The 12,787-nt window shown below is 28.3% G+C and overlaps 1 protein-coding gene across 1 annotated transcript in view; it reads right to left on the bottom strand.

Moving 5' to 3' along the window:
* The window catches only part of LOC118193794 (nose resistant to fluoxetine protein 6-like), a 50,034-nt gene that overhangs the window by 23,680 nt on the left and 13,567 nt on the right, over positions 1 to 12,787 (bottom strand). The window contains exons 7-10 of the mRNA XM_035364940.2: positions 12,168 to 12,261; positions 9,029 to 9,121; positions 6,972 to 7,134; positions 182 to 261 (exon numbers count right to left, since the gene is read on the bottom strand). Coding sequence (XP_035220831.1) covers positions 182 to 261; positions 6,972 to 7,134; positions 9,029 to 9,121; positions 12,168 to 12,261 — 430 coding nt within the window. The remainder of the gene's footprint in view (positions 1 to 181; positions 262 to 6,971; positions 7,135 to 9,028; positions 9,122 to 12,167; positions 12,262 to 12,787) is intronic.

Below are 12,787 nucleotides of genomic sequence, written 5' to 3'. Positions count from 1 at the left end.
AATTCATAACAATATTTAAAATTAAATGTCACATAATATTTGAAAATTGTTCGCAATGCTGTTACCATTTCTAAGAAAATACAGAAAGCCGATATTTATTACAGCTATTTACACAGATACAGCTATTTACATTCAAAACTCAGCTATTTACATAGATAAGTATGAATAAAATATTACATACCTCCACAAGGAATATAAAAATAAAGGACTGATAACAAAAAACTGCATGTCATTGGCCAAATACCAGCTCCAAGCCATGCACTAAATTGCAAAAAGATTGTTCTTTTTTAACGTTTTTACGACAGTAAATAATTACATAAAACTTGATTGCAAATATGTATATTAGCTGCATGAAATTTATCATGCATATAAATATTATTCAAACTATGAGTTTCAAAGTTCAAAACTGGGCTTCTGTTTAAACGATTTAAAAATATAATAATAAAAGATTAAAAAAATATAATAATAAAAGATAAAATATAATAATAAAAGATAAAATATAATAATAAAAGATAAAATATAATAATAAAAGATTATATTGGAAGTCAGAAAAAGAAATCTTTAAATAAAAATTTCAGCTTTCCATAAATAATAAAACATGAAATTAAAAAAAAAAAAAAAAAAAAGAACTAAGAAAATTTAATTAATAACAGGATAGGCCAAAAAAAACTTGCTATTAAACTTAGCACTGATTCAAGATGGAGATTAATATATATTTTTATTTCTATTACTAATTTACATTTTTATTTTTCGGGTTTATTCTACTGATGAATTCTTATATTAATTTTAGAAATAAAGAATAAATTTTGGTATTCATACGAGGGCCATCCAGGAAGTAAATTACGTTTCCGTCTGTGTCCGCTAGGGGCGGGGCTAGCGCGGCCATCTTGGGGTCAGAGCGTTGCGCAGCTCAGTCTGCATCTAGCCGTGCTAGTGAGAGGTTCATGCTGTGCTCCGTTCAGATACTGTGACGGTTTGAAATGTCTGCGTTAATTGAAAATCCCGCGAGCTGCGAGGGGCGCTCAGTAATAAGGTTTCTGACTGCAAAAAACTGTAAACCGATAGAAATCTATCGGCAGCTTCGTGAAGTGTATGGGGACAACATTATCACTGAAGGTGGAGTGCGTCAGTGGGTCATAAGATTTCAAAATGGCCGAACCAATGTTCACGACGAAGATCGAAGTGGGAGACCCAGCATAGTGACCACCGAACTTCTCGAAAAAGTCGATGCTAAAGTCCGTGAAAATCGAAATTTCACAATAACGGAACTTTCTTTGAGTTTTCCACAAATTTCGCGAAGTTTGTTGCACGAAATCATCAGCGAAAAGCTTGGTTACCACAAGTTTTGTGCAAGATGGATTCCAAAAATCTTGACAGAGGATCACAAAAATCAGCGAATGGCTGCAGCGTTGAACTTTTTGGACGCTTACCATAAGGATGGTGACTCTTTACTCGATCGCATCGTTACTGGTGACGAAACATGGGTGAAACATGTGAACTGTGAAACGAAATTGCAATCAATGCAGTGGGGGCACACAAGTTCTCCCCAAAAACCCAAGAAATGCATGCAAACAATGTCGGCAAGGAAGATGATGGCGACTGTTTTTTGGGACAGAAAAGGTGTAATTTTGGTGGACTTCCTGGAAAGAGGCACTACAATAAACTCTCAAAGGTATTGCCAAACTCTCCAAAAACTCAGAAGAGCAATTCAAAACAAGCGCAGAGGAATGTTGAGCTCTAAGATCTTGTTGATTCACGACAACACACGGCAAATGTCACTCGTAAAGTTCTTGAATCTTTTAAGTGGGAGTTGTTTCCTCATCCGCCGTACAGTCCCGACCTGGCACCGAGCGACTTCCACCTATTCCCAGCAATGAAGAAGTGGCTGGCTATGCAGCGTTTTGATGACGACGCACAGCTGCAAGAAGAGGTAACGAAGTGGTTGAAGGCGCAGGCGGCCGAATTTTTCGACGAAGGAATTTCCAAGCTCGTACATCGCTACGATAAATGCCTTAATTTGTATGGTGACTATGTAGAAAAGTAGTATTTGAGTGTGGCTTTCATCTGTATATAATAAAATTTGTTTCCTATACTTTGTTTATTTTTTTATTCCAAAACGTAATCTACTTTCTGGATAACTCTCGTATTAAATGCAATACTAGTTTGTAATAAGAAGAATTTTGCAGTAGTTATACAGAATGGCTTAATTGTAATTAATATAATTTTGCCGATTATTAGTATTTCATCTAATTTTCACATTCCTTATCACTACTTCCATATTTTGCTAGCCTGATTTGAAGAACGCTCGAAGATGACATCATGACATTCTTTCTAAATATTAATTACCAATTAAAGTGACTTAAAAGGTGATAAAAACAATTAAATCTGTACCCAGGTACTTATAGTTTCTAAAGAATCTAGTTCTGTAACTTCACAGTGGATTTGAAGCAATTATCATTTGCTATTGATTTGTCAGAAGCATTCATATTTTATTTTTAGCTGCAGCTGAAAGTAGTACACAAGTATATTTAATTTTTAACTAAGTTTGCATCATTTAATCTAAAACTTTATTCATAAAATTACCTGAATGCTGATAAGCCACTCACAGGGGAGCTCTAACATTTTATTATTTAATTTCTAGAAAGGAAACTCATATTTTAAAATAAGCTAGATGTTATAGGTTTTACAGTTTTTTAACTGATTAAGGGTCGGGTTAGAATTTTGTTATTTATGGAAATTTCTTTAGGAACGTTTTTCATTTTCTTAGTATTAAAAGTTTAAGGTTCACATAATCGAGGACCGCCCATTTTTTTAGCTTTGTTTAAATTGTAATAATTTCATTTTTAAGTGAATTCTTTTGCTCATTAATTTGTAATTGCCTTTGAAAGTCGAATTTGCATTTAATGTATCTTAGGCAAAATTTTGTTTTTTAGAGTAGTCATTTTCTCATAATGTAGTATTTTATTCATTTTCTCTTCTTTCCAAGTAGTGTTCGAGTACATGTAGGAAAAATTCTGAATACATTCTGAGATTCAATCTTTTGGTTTTAATTGAATTTTGACATTTTTATTGAAAATTTAACTGAATCTTTTATCGTTTTTGATCTCAAATGATTCAGAAGAATGAAACATGTATTCGAGACACATTAATCGACTTTTTTGAAACTTTAATTCATTTTCTCCTCATGAATTCTGAATTAGGTTTTCAGACAAAGGAGATTAATATGTATTCTTACTTCTATTACTAATTTGGATTTTTATTTTTTGGGTTTATTCTGGTGAATTCTTATAATATTAATTTTGATTATGCTTAGCTACAATGTTAAACCTTTTATCCACAGTTGCAGTTATTAATATTGTTAGGAAATTACCTTGCTTTGATTCCAATTTAATCTTAATTTTGGATACTTTAAGTTTAATTTATATCTATATCTATATATATATACATGTGATGATTTATTTTCATGTTCACTAACTTTTAGAAAGATTTTGTCAATGTTCATATATACATCCATGGCAATAAAAATTAGTTTCAAAAGTTATCTTTACTGACTTAATTCCAACATCTTACATGCATATGTGTGTGTAAGATATAAAATAGGAAAGAAAATTATTAACTTTAATTCTTCATTTTAATAGTGCTAAATCCCTTTCCTGTCTTAAAACTAATTGCATCAACTAAAATTTAATCTACATTATGTTATCTCCAATGTGACAGCTCTTATCCAATCACCAATCAAAATTTAAACAAAGAGACCAACTCTATAAATACCTCAGCAGCTCAATACACACTTTTTCGACTCTCTCTTGCCTTGTTAGCATGCATCTGAGCTGTGCTGTACTGTCTGTTGTTTAAAGATGTTATAACATATGTAAAATTGTGGTGGTGCTTATTGCACTCATAAATGATATGTGATTGAAGATATATATCAAGCATGTTCAGGAATAAATTATATGTTGAACTTGGCATGTTTGTTTCCAAGCTCATCATTCCATCTATACGATGAAAATGTAAAATAAAAAAAAAATCAGTAACTCAAAATTGTAACTTAAATTAGCAATAGCCCCATAATTCCTCATTTTAATTTGTGTATCTACCATTGCTGTTCTAAATTGTTTATAATAATTTTTCTGGGTTGCATCTTTTCATTTCATACTTGCTTACATAATCCTCCCACACTGTAACAGCTCATATCCAATTGCAGATCCAGTATTTAAACAAAGAATTCAAGTTTACAAATATCACTGCTACCTAATGCACAGAACTTTCTTCCTGCTTTGCTCACCTTGCTGCTATGTGGGGTGCATAGTGCACCCATAAACATGATGTGTTATTGGGAAGTATAAGTATAATTAAATAGTGTTTGTTCTTTTCTGCCACAACTCCTAGTTTTTCTTCATTATACATCTCGGGTAACTTTGCAGCAAATCTCCTAAGTTATTACAATGCAAAGAACTATTGGCCAGTCCATAGCAGCTATTCTCAAATCATCCCATTTCATATATATACACATACATTTTTCGTATATATAATAGCTAACTAAGTAATAGGAAGAATATAAATTGAGTGTTTTGTTTTTGTTTCAATTTTGAATTGTGTTCTTATTTAGCTACTTACCCACCCTCTCTGATTTAATTAATATTACAGCATACTTTGTGACTATCCTTGACAGAATGACACATGCAAAAACAGGCAAGATTTTGGAAAATTGTTGACCCTTGATATACATAAAATTATATATCAGAGATATGTCATAATGTAGCTAATCTTCCATAAGTGAGTTGGCATAAGTTGGCACCAAACTATTTTGGCCAACAAAATCTGGCAAATTTTTTTGGCAGCAATGGCAGCACTAGGTGTAATTTTTAAACATAAACAGAATAGTAACTTTTAAGCTTTGCAGTAGTAAAAGCCATTATTTTATGTAAACAGAACAGAGTACTTACGTATTAACGCCACCGCAGCAGCAGATTTGGCGCAATCTACACCTAAAATTTTTGCGACAAATCATAAATTAAAACACTTTATTTAAAATCAAAGTAGTAAATCAGATTTTGGTGGAAAATGGGCCGATATAGAGTTTAACATAGATTCAAAACAGTCTCTATTTTCTTTGACCTGATGCTGTCGCCATATGAACTCTGTAAATAAGATTCTAAATGATGTCTCGCTGTCCACCTATACCTCTTGTACCTCCATTTAGCACTGCCCCACATTCTCTCAACTGTTTGTGTATGAACTTCTGTATCAGGATTAATAAAATTGTATTCATGATTAACTTTAGCATGTAGAAATCCTTCGTTTTCTATTCTATTTGTTTGGTAAATTTTCCAACTATCAGAATAAATTTGTGCTACCATCTGCAATGCTTTCAATACTTTTATTACGAAGGGTAGAGCCAGTTCTATTAGGAACAGTGACAACAAACAAATCTTTTGTTTCTCTACATATACCAACAAACACCCACTGTTCGGGTAATACTCGACCACAATTATTTTTACGCTTAGTAAAGAAACTTTCATTAATTCCGACAATGCAATCTGGTCCACCTACCTTCTTGTTTGGTTTCTTCTCCATATCCAAGACACATAATTCACGCATGTAATTGTTCCAATCTATAACAGTTTTATCCGATAAATCAAGTTGCTTTTCACAGAATTTAATCACAGTCAACTCCTCTCACTAGCAGTATATGAATCTCAAAGCTGAACAAAATTGAATTCTGTTTCCTTCAAACCAGCTTTCCTAAGTCCCAACTGCTGATCACACTGTCTTAAATTACATTTCCAAAATAAAGTTTCATATCATGCGAACTGGTACATTTTTTTTTTTTTTTTTTTTTTTGGTAAAATATTTTGCTTCTGAAAAAATAAAATTGCATCTTCTTCTGTATTTGGCAAATCCTAAAGACGCATTTTCGTAGCACTAAAAAATGGCGCCAAAAATCAGCAAACAACAAGGCAAAAAGGAATCCAAAAGATAAGTGGATTGCTCTTTATTGGCACATCAGCACAACTTCTGCTACGTGGTGTTAATACGCAAGTACCCAGAACAGTAAAATGAGATGATAAAATACTAGATGAGCAAAACATCATCAGGTACAAAACAAGTAAAAACATAATCCTATCTATGTAATTCATAATAAAATAGTATAATGAATAATAAAGCAATAAATTGTATAAAATTTTCCTGGGACTCCAAAATTGCCAAACAAGTAAATATATTCAAATTCACTAACAATGGATGCATCATAAACTCACTACAATATACAAGTTTCTGTCCTCCTGGAATTCAACACACTAAACAACTTCCGTTCAAAAATTTAAACATTCCATATCTTTCGATTGTCACATGCAAGAAACAAAACTAAAAAAAATAATTAACCGACGTGGGAAAACATTAACTAAGTAAAATTAAATGAAAACATTCATAAATTATAAACTTCAGTCATCTGAAATCCAACATTCTCCTACCAAGAACAGTTTAACCTCCTGCAAATATTACACAGTAAAACTTTTAAAAACAAACACAGTATTCCAAAATTAAATTTAAAAAAATCTTTTGGGTGAATCAATCACTGAAATAGGTTTGCCACAGGGAGACATACAGCCGGAAACCACAACCAAATCAAAATCGCCCCAAATAAAAAACTCTCGCCAAGTTTGGCACTCACCCCGATTATGGAAGGTTAACCCATAAGGTACTATATACATGTTAGTTATTTTTTCATAAAGAATAATTTAATAATTATCATAATAATAATTATTAAATTTCAAAATATATAAATATTAATAACTATAATAATTATTATTAAATTACAAATAATTATACATTAATATATGAATAAAATAAAAATTAATGTATAAATTACAAATAATTATACATAAATAGTACAATAAATATAATATAAAATAATTTAATAATGTAATAATCATTTAAAACTTTCAACATATACACAGTAAAAAGATTACCTGATCAGCTGATTTTTGAAAATTGTTTATATAAAGCAAATTCCACCACCAATAATTTTTGCAGTTAGGATCTATTTCTGTTTCAGGCCAAAATGGGCCACAGCCCAGATAATAATAAACAGTAGCAGAAAATGCAAGTGTTATCATATACACAGGTGTAAGCCTAAACAAAATTTGAAAAAAAAATCATATTATTAATAAAAATTTAAAAAAATGGAATAACAAAATTTTTAATATGCAAAATTTCTGGAAGAAAAGAAGTATTTAAAGTAATAACTGGCATTGTATAATTGCAGAAAGTATTATACAATAATTATTTCATTTACTTTTATGTATGAAGATTTCTGATACATTTTGCTCACTTCATTTAAATGTATAACTCTCAAAGATTTCTTCAACAAATATACTAAAATAATAAATAAGATTTAACAGGAATATTGTACTGTACTTATACAGTGTTTCAGAAATGTTGATAAAGAGATTAAATTAAATAACTGAATGCAATTAATAAATCCTTAGAAAATTAATTGCATACTTCATAAACCATAAATTAAAGCAAGCTTAAATAAATTACAGTTAAACATTTTAAAAACATGAAATGCTATTAAAGATGCTATAATTATAGTCTATATTAGTAAGATGGCATGGTTGGAAGCAAGTTACTAATGTCATATATTATAATCATTGATGATATTTTTTATTGATTTTCTGCATAAAGTTAGAACTAATTTGAATATCACAGAAACATCCAATAATTTGCAGTTATTTTATTTACTTTATGGCAATGAATTTCATGCTGCTGATAATGCTGCACAGAATATTTTTTTTTTTTTTTTTTTTCAGAATATCACAATAGATAAAGCTTGCAAAAAAATTGTTTCCTATTTTTGTCTGATCATGACTTACTTTGCACTATGGACTTAATTATTCTTAGAATTTTACTAAAATTTCCAGAAATAAATGACAGTTTAATTGTTTCTAAATACTAATGTTATAAAGAAAATAATTTACTTAAGCTAATTTTACTTCCACAGAAAATCTAAACTAAAACTCTAACTTTTCATACATGTACACATGCATATTTATGATGTAACTGTACTCTCTCTTGCCATATTAATATCTTTCATTCATTTTTTTTAATTCGATGCTTCACTTTTGCTGCACAAAAATATTTTTCAAGATAAACTGTTAGACTACAAAAAATTTGCCTGCGACAATAAAAGTTTTAAATTTAAAACTATAATGTGTAGTTAGTGGTACCAAAATTACAAGTAACAGCATTTCAGAAAAAGTGAACTATAGTATGTTAACTGCATATTAATTCATACGTACTTATCGGTTTTACTGGTAACCAACTATTAATCGCAAGATTTGGCATGTTTATAGCCAAAAAATAGCAAACTAAGAATCAATTAAAACTTTTTCATGCTCCATTCTCTCATAATAATAATTTGCACATAAACTACAAACTCGAATGTGAGATATTTCTTCAATTTAGGTTCTTCATGCTTGTACAACACACATGCATCCTTGCAAGTTAAAAATCAAACCTGAAACCAAGTAGTTAGAAGTGAGAAATCTCTCTCTCAGTCAGATTCAAAATGATGGCAATTTTTAATTTACCACCAAGTCAGAATTAAGTTATTGCATTTCTACAAAAAGAATACTAACAGGCAACCAAATTTTTGAAAGGATAGTGACCAGCTTTTATTGCATCATTATTGATACTTTACATATAATTTGTTGAAAATTTCATTACAATTTGTAAAATAATATATCTTAAATTACAAACAATTAAAAATATTAAAAAATTACAAATAAAGTATAGACAACAGCACAATAAAAACAGGAAAAACTTATTTTTTAATTATTATAAAAGTTGTGTAATACATGTGCACGAATGCAATAAAATTAATCATTAAATAATGACAGTAGCATAAAACACAAGTTCCTGTAATTATATCAATTTACTTCATTTACAGCTATGATCAAAGTCATCAAACATATTCTGATTTGGAACCTAATTTATATATATATATATATATTACATATCTTACCTTACATATCTGTGGACATAAAAATAAATCCAAGACATTTTGCCTTCTCTTTTGCTTAATTCTTGTAAGAAAAGGTAAGTGAGAAGAAATCCGCTGTAAAATAAAAATACTTTAGTCTTAAATTGCACATTTCATTTAGCATATGAGGAAATTAAAAGTAGATAAGTCTTACAAAATTGTTTATTTCAGCAAAAACATTATTCCCTTTTTTCTCATTCAGAAAGTTAGAAATACAAATTAATAATTATTACTGTCTTTAAAACATATTTTTTTAATTAGGAAAATTACTAATTTTTACTCATAACTTTCATTTTGGTATTTAGTTGCACTACTGTTTAAACGGAACCAATCTAATAATGTTTTAAATCTATGTAATATGCATAAATCTCATTTTAAGCATAATAATTATACATTAATTTTCTAATTTTAAGAATTATATGACTTACTTTACTTTTAAATAAAATTAATGCACTTTACAAATTTAATCTCATTATTTATAAATATATGGCATTTAAATAATATAATTATTATTTTCATATACTACAAATAAAAAAGAATGTAGCTTATTTTCATACTATAAAAGAGATAAAAAAATACAGTAAAATAGCTTTCAAAATAGCTTTGGTTTTTACAAATTTCAGAATGACTTCATCTTCAAAGCATGGAAAAGATTGTTAGTTAGTAGTTAAAATTAGATGCTGCTAAATATACATAAAAAATTCTACATGCTTGCTTAATAGTTTATCAATACACATAAGTAGGTGTCCTTTGTACGGTTATCAGCTAGTTAGTAACACTAAATGTGCTAAATCAATTTATCTTCTGAAAATAAATTTTTTGGAAAAAAAAAACAAAAACATTTCAATATTATTTTATTTATAAGAATATTGTCAAAATTATCTTGATACATATTATAAATTCATAAGTGAAAATCCCTGCTGAAGTCTTAGAAGTAAAATTTTAGCTTTTAAATGTTATAATAAATTCATACTATATTGTAAGTGATAATTTAAAATGCATTTTAACTGCTTTTTCTTTATTTGCCATGACATATATTTTTAATACAAAAGTAATGCAAGATAGTTTGCTAATATTTACATTTGCTATGTTAGAAAAAATTTGTGGTTCTTGTAATATATATATAGGAATATATCAACATCTGCATTGAATTCCTTTACACAAAAGATTATTCAGAAGTTAAAAATTGCATTATCACATATAGATAACTAACTAAAGATCGTTCAACATTCAACTATGTAAATAACATTCACTGAATATTTTACAATAGTTTACACTAATGTTATATTCTTGAAACATTTAGTAAATTCACAAAAGATACTAATAAGTGAATCAAAAGAGCTTATTTGAAGACACTATTTTAAAACAAACACTAATATTCTAAAATAAAATAACATGCTGAACAAGTATTAATTTAGAGGTCAAACAACAAAAATCAGCATTATATTTGCAAATTTTCACAGGACTAGTTTTGATGATTTAACCGAACCATCATCCTTAGCTGCCAAAGTGCAAATAGATGATGGTTCAGGAAAAACCATTGAAACTAGTCCTGTGAAAATTTGCAAATACAATGCAGATTTTTGCTGTTTGCAAATAAATAGATATAGATATTTTTATGTTTGCAAATAAATAGAAGCTAGAATATTAATAAATTATTCTAGCTTAAAGTTATATTTATGATTAAACATATGCTCCAAGTTTGAAAAGTAGTTTAAATTACAGTTACTTATTCAATATAATTTCAGATTTTTTTTCAAAATATAATGAACTCTAATTTATTAATCAATTAAAAATTCAGAGCAAATGCAGCAGTGGACATTATGATTATAGGGAGAGAGTTAATGTATGTTATAAAACTGCAATTATTTAAAGAGTTTGGGAATAAAAGCTGAATTTTTTATGAATCACTCAACAGGATCATAGGACATGCGTTACATGTCCTGAAAAATCCACGTTTTTTTATATTAGAGTTTTAAAAGGAAAAATTATCATAGGGATATATCATACCTTTCAGTTTTCTATCAGTTTTCAAATTTATAGAGAAAATTACACTTGCATTATATTTTAACAAGAAATTGCCCACAGAATTGGGAGGAAAATTACTAAACTGCTTGGTCAAACAAAGTTTTAAATTATTTAAAAAATTAATACTACTACAGTTTTAAAATACCAATATTTTTGCTAAATTCTTTTGTGCACACCTTGGATATTACATAAATCTGAGCATGGAATTTTGGATGCATTTATTATTGGCAACAAAACAAAAAGAAAATTTAACTAGTTCTTAGTTAAGCTTATATATCAATACTATTGCTAGTTAGTCTTATACTAGTTAGTCTTATATATCAATACTATTGCTCTAACTCTTTTCTTTATTCCTTGAGATATTCTGCAAAAAAGTTCTGTTCGAATTTAGTTTTCTTCTGTCATTAAATTAAATAAATATTTTTTTGCTATTATGTCTTCTTAAAAAAAAGGACAGAATTAAATAAGTTCTTGGGTTAAATATTTTTTTAAAAAGTAACTTTATTAATGTTAATTCCATAAAGGATGTATTTATTAGAAACATAACAAATATGCACAAAAAATTTAAAATATCTACTTTAATTACAGAACAAGTTTTAACATTTTTAAAACATGAATATCAACCAAAACTGAATATTGAGAAAATTAATTCATTTTTAACTATAAAAGTCACCACGCCAAGTAAAAACATGTTTAAGTTTCCATCCACTTTAATTATCACTTCACTCCTGCTTTTTGGCAGAAGGAAATAAAATAATTTGATATTCCATTTGTCTATGGCACTAAAGAATGGTAGCCATTTGAAGATTTTTGTCTCTTCAAATTCCTGTATTAAACATTAAAACTTAATAATTTTTTAAGTATTGAAGATGCACTTCTCAGATTTTTCTGATATATTTAAAAAATTGCAAGCCAATGAAAACAATTTGATATTTTTACTATTTTCTAGGTATTAAGAAACAAAGCATCTAACAATAAATATAAAGCAAGTTAAATTATGCTAATAATTTCTATCACTGAATAAACACCCACAGTAGGTGAAGACAATAAATGAAAGTAATAAAATTTTAAAACAAAAAAGTGCATTTCAAACCTTAATACAAAAAAGGAATCAACTGAGTAAAATCCTTGAAGTACTATCTGAAAAGGCCAGTTTCTGATAAAATCCATGATTTCCAGAGGACTTTCTGCACAGTAAAAGGTAAACAGTATTATAAGTTACAGCCAGAAAATTAAAAATATGTAGCAAAGAATAAAGAATTAAAAATTAATGAAATAATATAAAACATAATCATGAAGCCTTACTTTTTTTAACTACTATGCAATTAAAAATGCCTTGTCTTTCTTGAAAACCCGTCACAATTTTTATTTACTTTAAATATAACAGGTAAAATTTAAATGATATAGATATTTGATTTTCAGAACATTTCAGCAGTTACAGCATACTATAGAGAGAATACTTTTATTAAAATAAAGGAAACATTATGAATGTTTAGGTTTATTTTACAGTAAAAGGCATATCTCTTCTTTCTATCCACTATGCAATTTAGCTTTTAATTTAATACATTTAAATCTAAGGACATTCTGAAGAAAAATGTATACAGTTACAATTGTGAAGTATACTTGAACAGATGCCTAAACTTTAGTGTAATTATTTCATTTTAAAAATGCACAAAACTTAACATTAGTATGTATTACAGCCTTCAATGTAAA

This window comes from Stegodyphus dumicola, chromosome 12 (assembly GCF_044657685.1).
Source record: "Stegodyphus dumicola isolate Sdum_Otavi_A_Nest chromosome 12, ASM4465768v1".
Classification (NCBI taxonomy): domain Eukaryota; kingdom Metazoa; phylum Arthropoda; class Arachnida; order Araneae; family Eresidae; genus Stegodyphus; species Stegodyphus dumicola.
The sequence above is the reverse complement of the archived record's forward strand: the minus strand, read 5'-3'. Positions and strand labels throughout refer to the sequence as shown.